At 39.7% G+C, this 22,705-nt stretch overlaps 1 protein-coding gene across 2 annotated transcripts in view; it reads left to right on the top strand.

Annotated features, from left to right (window-relative positions):
• Positions 1-22,705, top strand: part of LOC106061685 (mucin-2-like) — a 200,697-nt gene that overhangs the window by 159,241 nt on the left and 18,751 nt on the right. Inside the window, exons 4-6 of one of the 2 annotated variants that reach the window (XM_056013919.1) lie at positions 10,689-10,845; positions 15,435-15,606; positions 21,635-21,846. In XM_056013919.1, the coding sequence (XP_055869894.1) occupies positions 10,689-10,845; positions 15,435-15,606; positions 21,635-21,846 (541 nt within the window). Of the gene's footprint in view, positions 1-10,685; positions 10,846-15,434; positions 15,607-21,634; positions 21,847-22,705 lie in introns of both variants that reach the window. The other variant, XM_056013918.1, reaches the window with a different exon arrangement.

Raw genomic sequence — 22,705 nt, 5'->3', positions numbered from 1 at the left:
TCAACAAGGATACCACAAATTATGGCGTCAAAAAACATATTCCGAAATTATACCATACCAGGGGGAGATATGGCGAGAGTGAATATGTTACCTTGATATTTTGGTATGATAGTTATGTACTCCCAGGTTATGAATGTGATAGTCTTGCATGTGTTATGAACTGAATGGTTAAGTCTTCGTTGAATGTAAGAGAGAGTGTGTTAAGTTAGTGAGGTTTTGTCCCCGGTCCAGGAAGGTTGGATAGTCGCTTCCTTTGCTGATGTTTATGTATTAATATGTGATTTATTAAATATTAAAGTATTATCGTTATTCATGGATAGTTGGAGTTGAAGTGTGTTTAGTAATAATTGTTATTAAAAGTAATATTTAATTGTAAGCCATAGCCAAGAAGAGAACCCTGACATACCTAAGGCATTTATATATATTTTTTAACGAAAGCAATAGTGTAAAAAAGGACACTGTCAACTATTTTTTTTATTACATAGGTAAATTAAATACAATGCATTTATGTAACTTTTTTCACTTTAAGGTCACTTAACGATTGCTCTCTGACTAACGAGACATTCTGTCCTAATATTTAGCGATAGCAGATTATAATAATCCACAACTTAAGTATAACAACAAACACATACTATTTATTTATTTCTCCCTCCCTCCCTCCCTCTCCCCCCCCCCTCTCTCTCTCTCTCTCTGTCTAAACACTTGATACTTAACCTTGTAGAAAGTAAATACCAACATTCAACAATCAAGACGGTGGAGTTTTGAGCACTGACGTACAAATTACTATAGTCTTGGAATTATTAATATCCTTGACCTTTGCCGGCGCCCCATCGGAATAGATCAGTAGCCGGCACTGTCAGCCACCAGACGACATTTAAAAACTAAACAATGTTGAATTGCTGAAAGTGCTAAAATTACAATTCTTCTGAAAAATGGTTTGCAGTGACATTTATTCAACTGATTTTTGTTTTGAAATGTTACTGGGTGACTCTGAAAGAGAGAGGGAGGGACAAAAGAGAGACTGAGAGGGAGAGAGAGATGAGAAAGAGAGACAGAAAAGGCGAGGTTTATGGAAAAAAGAGGAAGGTAGAGAGGGGCAGAGAGGGAGAGAGATGAGAAAGAGAGACAGAGAAGGAGAGGCAGATGGAAAAAGAGGGAGGTAGAGAGGTGCAGAGAGGTGAGAAAGAAAGACAGAGAAGGAGAGGAACAAGGAAAAAGAGGGAGGTAGAGAGGGGCAGATAGGGAGAGAGATGAGAAAGAGAGACAGAGAAGGAGAGGCAGATGGAAAAAAGAGGGAGGCAGAGAGGGAGAGAGAGGTGAGAAAGAAAGACAGAGAAGGAGAGGAACAAGGAAAAAGAGGGAGGTAGAGAGGGGCAGAGAGGCAGAGAGAAGAAAAGAAAAACGGAGTAAAAGAGAGAGGAAAAGAGAGACAGAGATGGAGAAAGAGAGGTAAAGAGACAGAAAGAGCAGTGAAAAGAGACAGAGGGGCAGAGAGAGCAATAGAGATAGAGACATAGAGAGAGAAATAGAGAGGTCTGGGTGAGAGAGATTGAATAGGGAGTGGAGACGGAGGCAGACAGAGAGAGAATATTATAATAACGATCTGCTATTGACCAAGAAATAGATCTGGAGAGATAGAGAAGAAGGGAAGGTATAAGAAACATCACATTTAAATTCTAGAAAAACTCCATTCAGAGAAAGAGAGAAAGAGAGAGAGAGAGTCAGGCAGAAGCGTTCTCCAAGATATGTTTATCACATTTAAACTGCACATATCCAATTTCTCAAAGACATCTTGCTAAGCCATCAAGCAATTATCAATGTAACGGCCTATTAAATCCATTGAAGCTGCAATGTTTTATTTGATTTGCCGGGGCCATTGTAACACGCCTGCAACCAGATACACAACAGAAGAAGTCTTGAATGTCTTGGGGACATTTACGTTGCAGAGAAGAAAGGAAGCCCACTAAATTATAGACATTTGTGTTTTTTTTTGGTCCTGGCATTCTTGCAACCCCCTCCTCTCCACCCCTCTTTTATGTAGACCAAATATAATTATACATCAAGGAAACTATTATTATACTTTTTTTCCCCATTAAATTAACGTTTTTGAAATCTGGTGTATAAATACGACTATAAATAGGACTTTTATTATTTTTTTTTCTTAAATCGAGAACCGATTTTTCTTCTTCGTAATTGTCTTAAAATTTTAATCTAAGACTCTTGCAACTCAAGACCTATGGAAGCCTACCTCCATCTGCCTTTACGAACAAACTTCTCTCTGGGAAACATCTAAAAAGATGTGAGTATCTGCATCCTTATAAGCGATGGCTCGTATCACAAGACACTCGTATTAGAAGCGAGACCAAAGGCTGAGCACATCGGGGGAAAAATACCGCGTGTTCCTTCTCTGTACCACATTAGCCGTGCAGATGTCGGCCATAAAAAGGCCCCTTGAGAAACGGTGTGTAGGTGTGGGCATAGTGACATATTTGTTGGGGCTTTCTTCCATCTCCGCCAATGCAAAGCACTCGGTCCTAATCACCCTAATTTTTTTTTTTTTTTTTTGCTTCCCTATTGGCGAAATCGTCTTCTCTAACGACTATTTCCACCTGAGCCCTACGTTGAGGCTAAGCAGTATTGGGTTAGAGAGCCCATAATGGGAAAAGCCGCTAGTAGTTTTGTGTAGTCTGTCTGTCATTTTGTCCATCTGCCGGTGCGAGACCATTCGTTACAGCAGGCCTCAACGCTGACCTGCGACGTCGAAACCTGTGGGCAGTTTAGACCAATAGCTCGTTGCCACGTCGTACAGACTTGTGACGTGGCAAAGTGCGATTCGTCTCTTATGCTCACAGGTTACGACGTTGCAGGTCAGTGTTCAGGCCTTCTTTGACGGTTGGTCTTGGTTTGTGGATCACTACTATAGCTCAAACATATAATACAAAGACTATTGAAAATCTTATTTCACCTTATTTTGTGGCTTGCTACGTTTAAGTACAGCGACTGCTTTTTGTTTTTTAAATCACGCCAATTTTTTTTAATATTTTTTTTTTAATTAATTATGAAAAAACACGTATTTTTTTGTTTTTCTCAAAATATATAACTTTTAAATCATTTCATAAATGTAATGAAGATAATTATGACTAATTATAAGACCGCGAAAGTCCAGCCTCTGTATATAAATTGTAACTCTCAAATCTTGTCCAATCCATGTTTCTTGCAGCAAGGGAGAGAATTAATCATGGCAATTACTTTCCTAACTAGTTCACACTTTTATTTTCCCCATCTCGTACGTTACGACCTATCATTAAAACGTCGGGCGTGGCCGGTGGGTGAGGATTAGTGTTATGTAAGCGCACACGCCTATAACAGCAATGCCTTCCTAATAGCTCCTGACCTTGCGAAGAATTCTTCCTCGTTTAGACACATGCAGAATATATGACAAACAAGGACCAGGCAGTGTTGTTTAAAGGGCAACAACCTACAGATGATTAAGTGTTATAATACAAGGGGGGAAGAACCACTACAAGTATACACACATGTCCGCAGAACTCTGACAAAGGCGGGACGATTCCCTCGCGTATCAGGTGTAGGTTCATGTTTTGTATATCAAAGTACATTTCTTTGTTGAGACAGTTGTCTACGCTCTTAAGTCTGGGTGGAAGGTGTTATCTATCTATCTTCGATCTATCTATCCATCCATCTATCTATCTATCTAACTATCTTATTTATGTATCTAACCATCCATCTATCTATCTATCTATCCCCAATGCAGCTATTTATCCATGCATCTATCTTCGATCTATCTATCTATCCATGCATGTATCTATCTATCTTATCTATCTATCTATCTATCTATCTATCTATCTATCTATCTATCTATCTATCTATCTATCTGTCTATCATCTATCTATCTATCTATCTATCTATCTATCTATCTATCTATCTATCTTATCTATCTATCTATCTTATCTATCTATCTATCTATCTATCTATCTATCTATCTATCTATCTATCTATCATCTATCTATCTATCTATCTATCTATCTATCTATCTATCTATCTATCTATCTATCTTATCTATCTATCTATCTATCTATCTATCTATCTATCTATCTATCTATCTATCTGTCTATCATCTATCTATCTATCCATCTATCTATCTTCGATCTATCTATCTATCTATCTATCTATCTATCTATCTATCTATCCATCTATCTATCTTCGATCTGTCTATCTATCTAGCTATCTATCTTCGATCTATCTATCTATATCTCTCTCCTCTCTCTCTATCTGTATGTCTGTCTCTCCCTGTCTCTCTCTCACTCTCTCTCTCTCTCTCTCTCTCTCTCTATATATATATATATATATATATATATGTCTCCTTCGTCTTTCTTCTCCTTATCTTGTCATCTCTATCTCTTTCTCCTTTCTCTCCCGCCTTTTCTCTTTACTTCTTTTTCTCTTCTATTTCTTACTTGAAGAACGGATTCGGTATTAGACTCACATTTCTTTACCATATAAAACAAAATGTTGATAAACGCAAAGTAGAACTTTTGTATTATTATTCATTCCTATACGAATAGAAACTAGATCACTTTAATTGTTTCGTAGATATAGTTCCTCACGTACAACATTTTAATTTTATAAAGTAATCGTTTGCTTCATTGTAAAACACAAACCAAACAAGCCCAACGAAACAAAGATCTGGTGTCTCAAACATGCACTTTATTTGTTCCCTTTACTTTGAAATGTCCCAAACGATTTCTTTGTTAAGTTTTTTTAATTTTTTTCTTGCCATGTCAGCTGTATTTAAATCGCTGACGCGCGCGTTTTCTTTTTCCTTTTCTGTTTGTTTTTAAGAATAAAAGAAAAAAAAAAGTTCAGCGCGTGTTTACAGCGCGCGACTTTGTCAGACGTAGCTAGGGTTGACGAATGTTAAGTGACTCAATCTCTGGATTGTTGTCTTGGAACGGGGAGAGGCGGCGAAAAGTGAGAGGTCAATGTCGTCTGCCTGGGAGAAGCGGATAATCGATACTTGAAGGATTAGTAATCGAATATAAATGCGTGTTCTTTAAAGTGCATTACATATTGCTGACAATAGTTTCATGCTTGGGATGGTTTGCTCTTCGGGCTGTCGTTCTGACGGTCCAGGGTTCTAACCAAGGCCGCAGCCACCCTTATCTTGTCAGCATGCAGGAGGTCTGATTTTTAACAAATTATTTTCTTTCCTTAAGGAAGGTTCAAAACTTCTCAAATAAAGTAAAAGCACGTTTGTTTGTTTTAAATTGTATTTGAATTTAATTACTGAAATGATTAGTTTAACTCATTCTACTAAACAGAGTCCCCGCCACGGGGAGACACACAGTGTGGGCTGAGAACAGATGTCCGCTTATGCTGGTGACAGGTCCTAGGCAAAAAAAGTACTTTAGAAACTTACAGCTATAGGGTGGGTGGGGTGGCTGAATGGTAAAGAGCTTTGCTTCTGAACCGGGTGAGGTCTCGTGTTCGAATGGTTGGGATTTTGAATTTCTGGATTTTTAGGACTCCCCTTGGGGAGTCCACCCAACTCTAATGGATACCTGGCGTTAGTTGGAGAAAGTAAAGGGGGTTGGTGGTTGTGCTAGTTAACAGAGGGCCACAGAAACAGATGACCTTTACATCTCTTTCCTCCTAGATCGCAAGGTCTGAAACGGGGCTACTTAACCACTTAACTCTGGTACAACTACGTTACGCGGGCGTCCAGAGTCTTATAAAGACCTTGACATATTATTTGTTTATGACCCTGTATGTACACTGTAACAATACTACACATTTATATGCTTATAAAGCATGTTATGAGATTACAATGTTAATACACATATCTTGTACGTTACATTTTAATGATATTTCCCAAACGACTTCTGTACGGGGAGTCGTGTGCAGAAGGGCGCTCCCAGGGAGGTCAATACAAGCGCTACAAAGACACTCTCAAGAGCTCCTTCAAGGCATGCGATATCGACATTCACGGCTGGGAAGAATTAGCTCTCGATCGCTCCTCATGGCGTGAAGCTGTGAGTCTCGGAGTCTCAAGATTTGAAGCAAGAAGAGTGGCCAGGGTGAAAGAGCGTCGAACCAACAAAAGGCTGTGAGAAGAAGCAGGTCTATCTGCAACTGACAAAATCTACCCATGCCACGTATGCGGCCTGCTTTTTAAAGCGAGGATTGGACTTTACAGTCATCTTCGAGTCCATAGGAGATGTGCTCATCTTCTATCACGTAGGGGGATATATATATATAATAAAGATGTTATATATTATCTAACATAGTATACATTATATAGTATTGTTTAAAAAAATGAAGTTTCAGATGTTGCTATGTATGGGACACTTGATGTAAATCTCATCTGCTTCTGTGGCCCATGGTTAATATGTGTGTTATGTGGCCAGCACAACGACTAACTGCTTCCCCCCTCCCCAAATGTAAATTACCCATTAGACCTGGGTGGACACAGAGGCGCCCTAAAGATCTCAAAATAATAATTCCAATCGTCACCAGGATTCGAACCCGGGACCCTCCTGTTCAGAAGCCAAGCGCTTTACAACTCATCCACATCGCCTCCCATATTACTTTTTGAAGTATAATTTTTACTCCATTTTCTCATTAAAAAAGTACACAGAAGGAACAAACACCTACACAAAACACGCAGCAGTAATTATGTCCTTTGATCTCAAGTTGCATTGCCGGGTATAAATAGAGACCCTTGGCTGGTTTTTAAGTGGAGCCTCTTGTCCATTTCAACATCAGATATAAATTCCATTTAACAATGTTAATGAACCTAAAAGCATATACAATTTGTAAAAAAAAAATTATCACATTTCCTTTCGTATTTTTAATTTGCATATTTTGTAAAAAAAAAAAAAAACATTTTTGTGAAATGTTGAAATTGCTTTCAGTGTTAAGGCCCTTGTGTGATTTCACAGTCTTGCGTCATAATGGTTAAATCTGGCTCTTTCCAGGCTGAGGTAGCTCCTGTTCCCGCTACTTTGGTCCCTGACTCTTTAAAAACATCGAAATTACAAAGTTGAAGAGAACTTCGGCCTTTGCCTCACCCCCACCCCCCTCTCCTCTTATATCCTACAACCAGGTGGCGCTGCGTGGGTGTAAACTACATACAGGTCTTCTGCTTTCTTCTCCGCGGATGACATTTGTATGACGTCACTAAAACTAATTAAAGCAGACATGTTTTTTTTTTTTTTTTAGTTTTTGTTTTGATGTATTCTTTCATACAAAGTTTTTTGTAGTTCAAGCTGACCTTTTTGGTGAATAAATTTTGTTTGTTTGTTAATATAGAGTGTCTTAGTGCTTCTAATTAGAGTCCTTACGGCGTATTATCATCGGGCCGAGGGATAGGGGATGTATTTTGCTTATTGTTGCTTATTGTTGATACTTGATGGACGATCTACACACATCTACTAAGTAATGTCAGCATAAGTCGAAATATGTTTTTTCTCTCTCTCTCTCTCTTTATTTGTCTCTCTTTTTGTCCGTGTCTCTTCGCCTTACTCTCTCGTCTCCTTTTTTCTACTTTCTCTTTCTCTCTTGCTCTTTCTATTTGTATTTTCTCTCCCCTCTCATTCTCTCTCCCTCTCTTTCTCTCCAACTCTTGGTCTCTCTACCTCTCTCCTCCTCGCCATCTCTTTCTTTCCTCCTCTTAGTCTCTCTCCATCTTTTTCTCCTCTTGGTCTCTCTCCTCTCTCTAGCTCTTGGTCTCTCCCTCTATCTTTCTCTCTAACTCTTGGTCTCTCCCCCCTCTCTTTCTCTCTAACTCTTGGTCTCTCCCCCTCTCTTTTTATTTGTCATCCTCTTTCTCCGCCCACCCCTCTCTCTATCTCAGTTTCTCTGTTTGTTTGTCTTTTTTGTGTACTGGTACAGAACTTCCGTTAAACATTGAATTCTCAATTAATATCGTGATGCGGGGATACTACTTTATAGTTTAAAATCCAAACTGAAATCTTCATTAAATTAAATACAATTCAATTTAAATTCGTTTACTCTAGTCGTTGCTCTCCATTTAAACTAACTATCCCGTCTTTTAAATACTACCTCTTGCCTCCCTTTTTTTAGTAAAGTACAAACTATTTTTGGATCTTACGGAAAACCGTCATCGTTTTAAATAAATTTGTCATCAACAACATGTAACCATCACCTTGCGCTAGAAATATTCAATCTATAAATAAACTTATTGCAATAGCTGCTTTATGTTACGTGACAATTATATACAATATTAACAATGAACATAACGTCTGGCTTCAACAAGCGGAACTGAACATAATATAACAAACTCATTCCTAGAATCACTTAGCAAAGTTGAAATATGACATCATTCTCACGTGTCTAGAGATTATCTCCCTTCTCTCAAACATAATCACACGCATTATTTGAATATGTATTTTAGACTCAATGTCCTAATTTTTTCATCTGCACATTCTCGTATTGTTGACATGATCTGATACCCACAATTTGAAGGAATTACACTTTGTTAAGACCTAAAAACATTATTAACACTATTCTTTTATAGCAGGCATTGTCTTTAAGCTTTGATTCCTTCTAAACGGCGGATCTTCGTGACACGTCGCAAAACCTTTTCTTAATCTTTGCTGTCTTTAAATCATGATGTTGCATATAAGATTGCGATGGTTTTAATGACCTCTGGGAAAACTTCAATCTTTTAAATCTTTGTTGAAAGTTTGCAAAGGTCATGAAGTACAATTGGTGTTACGTCCTAATGTGCACATAAGCCATTTAGATCTGTTGTGATCTGCTACCTGCAGTTCAGTCAGAAGGAAAAAAAAAACAATCTTGCGAAAGCTACACACGTTACAGACTCACTACTAATTAAACAAAATAAACAAATCAACAAGTTTACCACAACATCGTCTGCTGACTGCATTGTGGGAACGTGTTTCAGGACCAGACCTGCTCTGCAGAGGTAAATGTCAGATGCCTTGTTGAACGGGAACCTGGATTGAACTTTGAGCCTTCAAACAATGGGGGGAGGGGAGTTCCTCACTTCCTGTCAATATTAAAAAAAAGAATTTAAAAACAACATAAAACGTGTCCGTTATTTGACTTGTAGTATTTGTTTCCCTCATTTTCCAAAACACATTTTTCAGAAATAAGAAACTATAGGGTGATCTACTTTCCTTGAATGTAACTCACAGATGTACTAAAGTACCAGAATGTAACAACACATAGTATCTAGTGGACATTTTGTATACATATAGCTATTCAAAGTAGGGGGCGCGGTGGCTGAACGGTTAATCACTTGGCTTCCGAACCTGGATTCCTGGGTTCGAATCTCAATTTCGTGAATTTTAGGGTGTTGTGAGTCCACCCAACTCTAAATGTTAGGGAAAGTAAAGGCTGTTGGTCGTTGTGCTGGCCACTCGACACCATAACCGTTGGCCAAAATAGTATGGCCTTAACATCATCTGCCCTAGAGATCGCAAGGTCTGAAAGGGGAACTTTTACTTTCTAGTCACAGTAATCTACTCCTTGTTTACACTTTTGAAATTTGACGCTACAGTGCTATAAGAAGTACTCATAAAAATTATGACATGGTGCATCAGTATTTCTGTACTCTGTACACCGTAAAGAACATAAATGTTGTTATTCGTGGGTTGGTCTTCATTTATTAAAAATATCCCATCAAATACATTTGGTGCTGGCGGCGTATTTGCTGAGCGGTAAAGATCTTAGCTTCTGAACCGAGTACCTCGGGTTCGAATCTCTATGAAGCCTGGGAATTTGAATTTCGGGATTGTAAGGACGCCCCTGAGTCCACCCAACTCTACCTGACTTAAGTTAGAAGGCGGTTGGTCGCTGATTAGCTTACACGACAACCTCGTTAAACGTCGGGCATATGACCCTATGACCTTTATATCGTCTGCCCCATAGATGACAAATTTTGAAAGGGTTACTTTTACTTTTATTTTCTATCAGCAGCGTTGCAGGAACTACCTATGTGTGTAATACTATGTGCCCACATTATTTGTGCGTGTTACTGGCTCTGATTTCTTTTTCTTTTCTCTCTCTCTCTCTCTCTCTGTCTCTACGTGTGACATGTTCATGGAATTCAAATTGAAATAACTGCCCGCTTACAGGTGGTTGAAGCGAATATTTTAGCTTACACATTTTTATCATATCACTCTGTCTGTTTGTCTGTCTATCTGGTACACATTTTTGAGCATTTTATTTCTCACACACCCGATGTCGGGTCAAGCTGAAACTTTACACAATTATTTTTTGTACCTAGCAAAAAAACATGAATTATTAAAATAAAATTAAACAATTAGTCAATAAATTACAGGTAATTAGATATTTTGTTTCATACCAATAAGGAAAATTAATAATTCTGTATTTAGAGATATGGCTAAATAGTTGGGTTTTTTTCCCCGTTAGCTAATTGTGCACATTTGCGAATCAAGTTGAAATTTTACATAATTATTTATTCTACCTAGCAAAACATGAATCAATTATAAATTAATTAATTATTGATATATATTGATATTGAGTTTTAAAAAGAAATAAATTCTACATTATTGCGGGATACAGTTGTAAATGTGTAGTTCTTCTCCTTAGATTTTTTATTTTAATATTTTGCTTGTTATATAATTTTCACACTTTTTTCTTTCTTTTCTCCTCAGTAGAAAATTTCTGCCAGAAAAAACACGTCACAAGAGACAGACTTTGCAAGACATGACGAGACCGTTGAAGCTCTGGCTGGTGAAGCACAGGGACAACCCGTACCCCTCCAAGACAGAGAAAATTGAGCTGGTAAAAAATAGCCACATGTCTATCATTCAGGTAAGACATTGTAGCATTATTCATTATCTATCAGAAGTTGGACTTGGTGTCAGAAGCTATTTGAGACGCTTGCCATTAGGAAGCATTTTAAAGGTAGTTAAGTGCTTATATCTATTACCTCTTCGGTCAACGCTATTGAGTTCTTGAGAACTGTTTTCATTTGAAGGAGAAAGGGCGAAGGCGAGTGTCACAAGACGCTAGCAGTGTGCTGGCGCCTCCTGCAACTGGTCGTTGTCTAGGGTGATTCAGGAGGCCCGACTGTTGACGCTGGAACTTTGGTGGCTTTAGCCTTGTCGCGATTTTGGTGTTATAACTAACATATATATAACTGAGATATGCAACTCAACACCGGAATGTAGTTAGAGACTATAACTCTAAACTGTAACTTTATTTTAAACACAACACATAAACTTCCAAATGAAACGTTATATACAGGTACATCAACTACTAAAACTAAACTCAGATCTCTAATGACTATGTCTCTAATCATGAAGTCATTCTGCTATAGTTTTCTCGTACCAGATTAGGAAACGAGCAGGAGCGGGAAATACAACCGTCCGCTCTACCAGACCCACGCCAACTAACTTTCTAAATTCCTCCCACGTGGACTACACAGTGGTTACGTCCCCTTGCATCATCAGTGACGCCTAACCTCAGTGGTTACGTCTACATGCATCATCAGTATCTGACCAGTGATGACGTAGGCCGCGCCACTGCCCCTTTCCCTAGATTTCCCAGATCACCCCGCCCTCGTTGTAGCCTAGGTACTCTGGTCCCGTGACAACAAAATAAACATTAAAGCACACACAAAAAAATACTTATTTCCCCTTCCAATAATAAAACAAATCTAATTAAAATATATTAAAACATAAATAATGACATTAGATCTAAAATATAAATAACAGAAATCAACTTAAAACTTTACACAATAACTAAGGCCATGGTAGTGGACTGCGGTTGTTCTGCTACACACACACACAAACGGTTGTGGGCTCACAACGGTTTGTGACAGCGAGTTATTGGCGCCTAAACCAGTAAGATTCGGGCAGGAGGGGCTCCTTAGCCATTGCTGGCTACCCACTTGGTATAAGGAAAACTCTGAATTGCAGCTATACCCAAACATGGGAAAGGTTTCGGGAGTCAACACTGAGGAAAAATCAGGAGCTGGTGACTCTTAGACAGTTTATAGCACCTAGTGCTAACAAACCCTAACAGAGCCTGCGACGTTGCTGACCCCAAACTGTATCTGCACTTGCCGCTCCTTTGGATACATCAGCTGCGTGGAGATGGGGGAACTGATGTGTACATCGTTCCGACGACAACTAATGCCCTGGCATTCATCTCATGAGAATGAGATGATACATAGTCGCTTCGCGAATGAAGGAGGCCATAACATTATTATCTATCAAACGAAATCCATGCTATCACTACATCAAATAGAAGTCTGGATGGTTTCGTTCGTCGCGAGAAATGATTGACTATTTCCGATTTGTCTTTTCATCATTTCTGCTGCGCTGTGTCTAAAAATATCACTCCCGGAAAAATCAGGGTATAGAAATGTTGCTGAATTTCAAGGTAATATTGTCGAAATGTTTTCTTTCGATTGTTTTATATACAAGAAGCCGAAAATTGGCATGTGTACTTTCCATGGGCGTAGCCAGGGGGACGGGTTTGGGGTTCAGACCCCCCCCCCCCCCGAAATGAAATCCCCCCCTGGGGGGGGGGGATCGGAATTTAGTGAATGATTTTTTGCTTTGATTTTGTTTATTTTAGGTGAGATTTTAATACTAAACCATCAATTGCCCTAGCACAACCAATGGGGTTTTGAGTTTAAAACCCCTTACCAGGGGGTTTTTGCAGTTAACCCCCCCCCCCTCATCTATAAAACAAAACAAAACAAATATGTTAACGAAAATCCCCTAATTCCAAGAGCACAGTTGAGGGAGATTTTGATTTTAAAACCCCCTCCAAAATTTACGATAACCCCCCGCTTCAATACAAAAAAAGTTAATTACGCACTCAAAATGTTATGAGCGTAGCTAAATGGGTTTTGACTTAGTTTTTAGTTTAAACCCCACTTCAGCGGGGTTTGAAGGTAAAAAATACCTCTTTAATAATAAAACCAAAAAAAATTATACACTCAAAATGTTTTGAGTGTAGTCAAAGGGGTTTTGAGTTTAAACTCCCCTCCAGTGGAGTTTGAAGCTAAAAAGTACCTCTTCAATATAAATAAAAGCAAATTACTCACACTAAAATCTATGAATGCAGCCAAAGGGGTTTTGAGTTTAAACCCCCCCGCCAGGGGGGTTTGAGGCTAAAAAATACATCTTCAGTGTAAGAAAAAAGCAAATTACGAACTCAAAATGCTATGAGCGTTGCCAAAAGGGGTTTTGAGTTTAAACCTCCATTCAGAGGAGTTTAATGCTAAAAATACCCCTTCAATATAAAAATAAAAGCAAATTACACACCAAAATTATTTGAGCGTAGCCAATCCAATCGGGAGTTTTGAGTTTAAACCCCTCTTCTACAGATAGCGTTTGTTTAAAGTTTAAAACCTCTCCAGAAGGTTTTGAGTTTAAGATCCCCCTACAGAGCATTGTGAGGTGGAAAACCCCCAACAGATGATTTTGACGATAAAACTTCTCTTTTCGGTATAAAATCTAAAGCAAACTACAGTCACTTAATTCCAAGAGCGTATTCAAGAGTGGTTACACATTTTTACCAGTGGCAGGGCTCCCTTAATAAACTGCAGTGAATAGTCATCTGTCGAAATTGAAAAACACTAAATGTGGCTCAACAAAGATGGCAAAGACAGATTTTAGGGTTTAAATCAAGGAAATCCTATGCCGAACTAGGAGTCGACCCTTTAGTAAGATTGTGAGAGAGCGACGCATGAGGTTTGCGGGACATGTTCTCCGACAAATGAATTACGCATAAGAAGAGTTGCAATGATATCCTAGTACAACTTGACGCCACTCATTCATAGAGGTCCCCATGGCAGGTGGGAAGAGGCTTCAGATATTACCAGTGACAGATTTTTATGGAAACAGCTTGACGTCAAATGCTCCGAACGGCGCGGTAGGGTCTAAGTCAGTAAGAATAGCACATTAGGTTTTTGAAATAAAACTTTTTAATAGCAGGAAAATGCACTGTAGATACCTCAAAATATGCATTTTGTTGGCTTTTAATACCAGAAATAGTGCTTGGCGGCGGGGCTTCGCCCCGCGCTAGCGCTCCCCAGACCCCATTGCTAGTAATGGCAGGGAATCTACAATTTTATGGAAACAGCTTGACGGCAAATGCGCCAAACGGCACGGGAGGGTCTAAGTCAGTAAGAATAGCACATTAGGTTTTTTAAATAAAACTTTTAAATAGCAGGAAAATACACTGTAGATACCTCAGAATATGCATTTTGTTGGCTTTCAATATCAGAAATAGTGCTTGGCGGCGCTGGGGGAGCTCCTAGCGCTCCCCCAGACCCCCTTGCTAGTATTGACGGGGAATCTACAATTTTTCCACTAACTCATGGAAGAACCTATTCTAGGGTACAATAAACGTCTTCCGAGAGAATGAAGGGTCAGAATGCAATAAAGATTATGTACACACACACACATAAATACATATTTAAAAAAAAATTCGCGGGGGGGGGGGGGGGGAGAAAAAAATCCCCCCCCCCCCCGAAAAAAAATCCTGGCTACGCCCATGGTACTTTCCCTACCTTTCTTGAGGGTCAACAGATGAAGGAGACCTAAGAAAAAGGACAGAAGCATATCTGTCTGTTCGTTACCCCTATACAGGCCGCCGGAAGCTTTGGTAGTTTTGGTATCAGTCTTTCCTTCTACTTAATGACTGAAGCGCCCACGTCATGACACGTCATTGTCATTGCCAATATCGACAAATCATAAGGTCTCTCTAGTTGTGGATATTTTTCAAAAATTGTCGTTGTCAATCGTCCTTAAGTAAATCTCTGTGTTCACACATATTGGCGCCTTATTTGGCACTTACCCTCTACGTCACGTTTCGCTAGTCTCAACCTAGGTCTAGCTATAATAGGCTCTAATATTGCGAGTAATTTTACCTAAAACTGCAATTCGGCCAATGGGCAGACTGGGCTCTCTAGCTTTAGTCGACAGCCAGTCTGGAAGACGGAAAATGCGATATAAAAGCTACGACTATCTGTTGTTCACAGCCGTCTAGAGCTCTGATTTGTGGCACCTGCACAAGTAAATGTCACTTCCAGAGCTCTGATTTGTGGCACCTGCATAAGTAAATGTCACTTTCGGAGCTCTGATTTGTGGCACATGCATAAGTAAGTGTCACTTTCGGAGCTCTGATTTGTGGCACCTGCATAAGTAAATGTCACTTCCGAAGCTCTGATTTGTGGCACCTACATAAGTAAATGTCACTTCCGGAGCTCTGATTTGTGGCACCTACATAAGTAAAAGTCACTTTTGGAGCGCTAATCTGTGGCACCTACACAAGTAAATGTCACTTCCGGAGCTCTGATTTGTGGCACCTACACAAGTAATGTCACTTTTTACACCACAGATAATTTGGCAGCCTAATATTTATAGCTCGTACGTCCCCAGGTCAGCAATTGGTTCGCCAACGCCAGAAGGAGACTCAAAAACACCGTCAAGGGAGAGAACGTCTCCTGGGCTAAGAGGATTAAGGCTTACAACAATTTTGCTGAGGGCAATGCAGAACTGCTGAGCATCCCCTCGTCTGATGAGGAGAACTGGGACTCTGACCAGGAAACAGGTTAGCCAATGGTTGCTTCTAGTCTGTGTTATAGATTTGTGTGTATGTATGTGAGAGAAAGTTTGTGTGTGTATGCGTGTTTGTTTTATGTTTTTTTTCTTCAGAATTACTGTAAATATTTTTAGGCCAGTCTCTAGACCTACTGCTGAACTTAAGGCGATGGTAGCGGCCCAGTCTCTAGACCTACTGCTGAACTTAAGGCGATGGTAGCGGCCCAGTCTCTAGACCTACTGCTAACTTAAGGTGATGGTAGCGGCCCAGTCTCTAGACCTACTGCTGAACTTAAGGCGATGGTAGCGGCCCAGTCTCTAGACCTACTGCTGAACTTAAGGTGATGGTAGCGGCCCAGTCTCTAGACCTACTGCTGAACTTAAGGCGATGGTAGCGGCCCAGTCTGTAGACCTACTGCTGAACTTAAGGCGATGGTAGCGGCCCAGTCTCTAGACCTACTGCTGAACTTAAGGCGATGGTAGCGGCCCAGTCTCTAGACCTACTGCTAACTTCAGGTGATGGTAGCGGGCTAGTCTCTAGACCTCCTGTAGAGCTGCAGGTGATGGTATTAGACTAGTCTCTATACCTCCTACAGAGCTGCAGGTGATGTTAGCTGCCAAGTCTCTAGTCCTCCTACAGAATGGCAGGTGATGGTAGCAGGTGGTGTTGGAAGTTCGTAACATCGTAACATTCGAAGCGCATACCTCACAACCATGCAGCCAAAACATCGCAATGCTGTCGAATCCAGTCGGACTTTCAGTTAATCGGACTAGTGACTAGGTGCTTTTTTTTTTTTACCAAACCCTAAAGTACCGAAACACATACTATTACAAAATTGAGTCCGGTTAATCGGACCAACCGGTTATTAGGGATAAAATGATCGTGCATCAATGCAATTCGATTAAACTGATATATTGGTACTTTGCCACGAGAAGTTGCAACATTAGGCGAGTATTCTACACTGGCCATGAACCGATCATGTGCTAAAGAACTGATGTCCCAATAAGGTCACAGAAAAACGTGACAATATAATCAATAGTAGACGCAAAAACGATATAATTGTAATGTACATGTTACTGTTTTAGTCATGATGCTCACCACCTTTTTGTTATCCTGTTTTGTTTTAGTTTTCCAAACCTTTTTTTTTTATGCAATACACGTTGCTCACGGCAACCACAGTGGCGATACTTTGTAATACCTGTTATCGATTGTGACACCCTCGATTCAAAAGAACTTCTTACGGTTGAAGGGTAATATGTTTTAGAATAAATTAGGACCCCTTCACTTTGGCTTCAAAGGTCAATGCAGGTGTGGGATTGGGATAAGGTCGACGTTCATTGATTAAATTTCTAACATTAATGAGTGTTGGCCTTCATGCGATTTCGATCTTTGTAAAACACAAACAGAGCGCGTCACCATTGTGCTAAAGGTCACGACTATCACTCCTGTTATGCTCCTGTTATGCTCTAGTGCGGTGTTTCTCAAACTGTGTTCCGAGGAACCCTAGTGTTAGGCAGGCCTGAATAGATGTTCCACGAACTACTGGAATAATTAACTAGTAAGACTGCACTTGAATTAATATCTTAAAAAAAAAAGCAAAATGTTTCGCTAAATACTCACAATTCGCGAAGTGTTCTGTTAAAGATAAAGTTTGGGAACCACTGCACTAGTGGACATTAGTTATTTTGTTCACGCGTCACTGTGATGGCATGGTGTCGTTCCGCATCGCTGAACCGATTACGAAAACATCAGACAACTTAAAAGCTGTTTGTTTTGATACATTTCGAACCTATGCAAACATTTGAGAGAGAGAAAAGTAAATACTATTCTTCTAAGTAAAGGTTAACGTTTGCCTATCAGACCTTACTATCTATTGGGAAGATGATGTAAAGGTCATCTTTCCGTGGCCCACGGTTTACGAGGGTGTCATGTGGCCAGCACAAAGACCAACCGTCTTTACGGCAACATATGTCAGGTACCCACTAGAGCTGGGTGCCCAAAGATCCCGAAATTAAAAATTCTAGTTTTTTTTAAATAATCTAGTCTTGTACATTTTGATATCGTTATTTATTCACATACTTTCATGCATATTTTAAAAAGCTTTTTTAAAATCAGACTTGTAACTTGTCTGAATGACTCCATTTTAACATTTGTTATGCAGAACTCTCCAGTGTTTTTGACGTAAACTAACCATTGTGTCAGCCATTCTCGACGCCTCGTAGCCTGCAACACTGGCACTATTAGCTCAGCGTCAGTTGTCAGCATTCCCCTCTCATTGGTGGCGATGTCGTATTCCTTAGGGATCATTGTGGGAATCTCCTTGAGAGCGTCTTCCATAACAAGAAGAGTCGCCCGCTACCATCTCCTGACGTTCAGCAGTAGGTCTAAAGACTGGCCCGCTACCATCGCCTTAAGTTAGCAGTAGGTCTAAAGACTGGCCCGCTACCATCGCCTTAAGTTAGCAGTAGGTCTAAAGACTGGCTGGCTACCATCGTCTTAAGTTAGCATTAGGTCTAGAGACTGGCCCGCTACCATCGCCTTAAGTTAGCAGTAGGTCTAGATACCATCGCCTTACGTTTAGAAGTAGATTTCTTGTCTACCTCGTCGTAGTTGACCTTTTTGATGTGGTATAGATACTAGCTGTGTCATTTACGAGGTTTTACAGTTTGGTATATTGTCTTGGAGCCTTGCCATGGAATCGAGAAGAATCCTATGATTCACCCACAAAGACCGCATCACAAATGAGAACACTCGGACCTCACGATGACCTGCTTACTACAGTCGGAAAACGCAACTGTATGACCGTATCGCGAAATCCTCAGGGCTCGCAAAGACCTTCCTACATGGAACAGTACCAGGAAAAAGAAGAGGCAGAGAAAATGATGAGAAGACTACATAAAAGAATGGACTGGCCTGCCTAAGCCAAAAGACAGAGAGGAATGGAGAAAGATGGTCGACAGTTCATGTGTGGTGCCCCAAATGGTCCAACAGACTAAGCCTTAGGAAATGTAATGGTGATAGAGTTGTTGTTTTTCTCATGACTATCAAACGTTTGACTTAAAGCTAATGTTTGAAAATATTAAATTGATTCAATGCCCCAAATGTTGATTAAGTGTTTTCCAAACTGTGTCCCGCGGATCCCTATTGTTCCGCGAGTCCATATTAGATGTTCCACTAACTACTGGAGTAATCAACAAGTAGAACATCACATGAATTAATCACTAAGCAAAAAATAAGCAAAGTGTCCCGCTAAATACTCCGAATTTGCGAAGTGTTCCGTTGATGAAGAAAGTTTGGGAAACACTGCGTTAAGTTGAAGTTTACAAAAAAAAAGTAGGTGAAAAATTCCCTTGAGTTCTCACGTTTTAGTAATCCAAAAAGAAAGTGTTTTAGTGTTTTTTTTTTCCTTCCTTCTTTTTAATTGAAAGAAAATTCTCTAAAAGTAAACATTATTTAATAGAAAATAAAACTAAGTTTAAAAAAAAAAAGGTTTTTAAAACAACATCACGTGTGCAAATTGATGTCACAGCAACCAATTTCCTGCATAGAGTTTTGGCGAGCATATTAATTATACACGCTCTTAAGTTTTACAACGGGAAGGTAGATTCATTAGAGCTGGTATTCCGGATATTTGAAGAGGCAGGTGGCTTAGACTAGTATGACTTTCAATAGACTGGGACTGCCTCTTCCCTGGTCTCTTCTGCTATCCAAAGCCGTCAGGTAGCTGTGAGCAAGTCTGGCTCTAAGAGTAATTAGAATATGAATTCCCCCCCCCCCAACTCAACTTTCTATTTTCGACCCGGAGATTATAAATTTTGCGGTGAACTCCTGACCTTGACATTCAAGTATTTTCAACAGTGCTTCATCCCACTTGGACTAGTTTTCTGGTTTAACAGAGTTAACGTATGTTCTTAAAATATCTTAATTTCTTAAGTCTGAGGATGTAAAGATTATTGCTTAATTATAATCAAAGATTATTGCTTAATTATAATCAAAGAAATGGGGAAGTTAGAATAATTGGAATGAATGGCCATACAGCATGTCTATATCAATAACTTTGTAATCCTAGAGAAGAATTTGATTTACGTTCAGTAAAAAAATAGGGTGCGCGGTGGCTGAGTGGTAGAGCACTTGGCTCAGAGCTGAGACGTTCCAAGTTCAAATCTCGGCGAAAAACGGGATTTTTTTTTTCTTATTAGACTTTACTTTAAAGGAAAAATGATTGACCATTGCGTTGACCACATGACACCCTGCTTGTGAACCGCCTAAGAAACAGATGACTTTCACATCATCTGCCCCGGGGAAAGTGTACTTCATGATGCAATCAATGTTATTTCGTACCATGAAACTTGTAGATCTATAAAACAAAAAAGGCAATAATCAACTAGGGTATTATGTGGCCATCACTAATACCTGGTTTCTTTACTCTCTCACATTGAAATCAACATCATCATCATGTTCCTCATGGGACATAGCGCCTCAGTAAAAACATGTCACTCTCCACGTGCTCTTGCTAGTTTTTTAATGCCTTCCCAGCTCTTTCCTGTCCTCTCGGCTTCATCTAGTACACTCTGTCGCCACGTTCTTTTTGGCCTTTCTCTGCGTGAGATCTGTGGGTTCCACTCTAATGCCTGTGCAGCTCTAATGTTGGTATCTTCCTTTATAGCAGCGGTTCTCAACCTTTTATGCTAGGCGACCCCTTCTTACAATCCCCCACTTAGCCGCGACCCTCCCCCCCACCCCCGCACACACACACAGCAATAGAAAAATAGACAATAACAATCCATTCTTTCAATGGTCTTTGGCGACCCCTGGCAAATCGTCAATCGACCTTCAAGGGGGTCGCGACCCACAGGTTGAGAACCCTTTCCTTACAGTGTGACCAAAGATTACCACCTCTATATCTCTCAGTCCACCCGTCTTCCACAGTTTAGTGTTTTCTATTTTGTCCTACCATGGATCTCAAAAACTAGTTATTTCTTGGTTGACTTCACCTCAGTTCCCCCAATACGGACTCAAGATTTGAACCTGGAACTCACGTTTCGTCATGTATTATCTCTTGAAAATAACCTAACGCTTTTCTGGCGGGAAAAAAAACTGGTTGAACCAATAGTAAAACAATCTTTCTAAAACGATTTCTTATATCGACGATTTCTCGTAGTTACAAATCTTGTACCCCAAGCCTCTAGTCACATGGTCCCGTAGAATGTTAAGATCAAAAGTAGGGCGCAATCCACCTTCGTTTACTAAAATTGTTGAAGCAGTAATGAGATATAACAATTATAAACTGTTTGTTCTTATCTATACATTATTTGACCATTTTCTGACCATATATTCAGATAGTCACCTGCCTAATCTGGACAAACACAGCAACTTAAGATAATAACAAAGAATAAAGAAGCAAAATATAAGAAAATAAAATAAAAGCTTATGTGAGACACAATTCTCAATGCTTTAAGATTTATCTTCCCTTTTCTAAGTTAAAAAAAATAATTAATTACCATTAATTATTTAAAGAAATAAAATGGATTCATGTGTTGTTAAGGACAATGAATAATTGTGTAGATTTTCAACCTGATCTGAGGATGAGAGGTGGGGGAAATAACGTGCACCACAGACAGACGGAGTGAGCTGACCTAAGTTTTGTAAAAAACATGTAAATACTAACCTTAGACTTTGTTCCTCTAAGTCACTCTACAGTGTCAGATACTTCTCAGTTCTAAGCATCATACTTTTTCCCTATCAGAAATCCTACAAATAAATGTAGGTAGATAGACCTATTTATTGTCATTGCGACTCAGATCAAAATATCAGATTTAGCAGCTACCCCTTTTCTAAACCTTGCCTAAGTGTTCTGTTTTAAATTTGTTATTTACTCTTTAGACCAGGATGGCTGCCTGGTTTAGCGGTTTGCGCACTGGACTGTCGTTCAGATTTATCGATGGTTCCGGAGGTTGGACTAGGAAGTAATTATCTTCACCTCTAAAGGAACATCCGAAACATGTAAAACATTTTACAAACTGTATTTTTTTTTCAGATATGGACAATCAGGATAACTCCACACAGTCTGAGCCCCTTCACTGTGATTCCAGTGTTCAGGAGTCTGTCTTGACCTCTGCACTCAGTGACACCGCTCTCAATTCTGGCCAGATCTCTCAGTTTCCAGTGACCTCTGCTGTTCGCAGTTGCGCCCCTTCCCCGGATGATCATCAAGGCAGCGGCCAGAAATTTAAACATTCCATTTTGCAGGTAATTTCAATTTGCCCTTTGATGACTGATACAGAGAAAGGACAAAAACTCTTGCAATTTATAATCAAAATATCTCAGGCTTAGAAGATGTAGCCTCAAAACTGTTCAGAAAAAGTAAATCTAGCTCAGCATTTTTATAAAAATGGCTCGTTCTGACTAGAGAGATTATAGATGCGCCTCCCTGAATCAATGGTGTTGATTTCGTCTCATTAAGTTAGCAGAATGTGCTGTGCCTAAAGAGGTCTAATCTGATAAAGCGAACTTTACAGCTGTTCACATATGAATATGTATTATTCTAGGGTTTAAAAGATAGGGCATGTTTCTATCTTCTCATTATGCGTAAAGCAGCCTTAGTACTTTTACTGTCTCCACACTGTCATGTCCTGCGTAACATTCTTCCACATATTCACTTTGGTTACCCTGAAGTACCGCTGTCAGACATATCTGTAAATAGTGGAAGTCACTTGTGTCTGGTTTCTTCAGCTGTTTGGGTATTCTTTCATATTTAAATCTGCTGACATGTCCGAGTTAGTGTAATTTGTTGGTGTCAGCAGTGAATAGATAAGTAAGTTCAAACCAGAAAGCCGTTAAATGCAAGGCACTACAAACTGAATTGTTCACTTTAGCATAAGCACAATTTCTTTGTGTGCGAAAATATTTTTTGATACACTGCAACTAGATCTACAACACGAAACAGTCAATACTACACAATCACGCACAGATGTACGCGTAATGGGACACGCATAAACACCCACACAATCAACAACATTTTACTCAACATTTCATTTTAGTGATTTGGCCAGGAACAGGTATGTGAGAAATTACAATGACCCCAAGCCCCCCCTCCCCCCCCCCCCCC

This window comes from Biomphalaria glabrata, chromosome 16 (assembly GCF_947242115.1).
Source record: "Biomphalaria glabrata chromosome 16, xgBioGlab47.1, whole genome shotgun sequence".
NCBI lineage: Eukaryota > Metazoa > Mollusca > Gastropoda > Planorbidae > Biomphalaria > Biomphalaria glabrata.
This window is presented reverse-complemented; position numbering and strand designations above follow the sequence as displayed.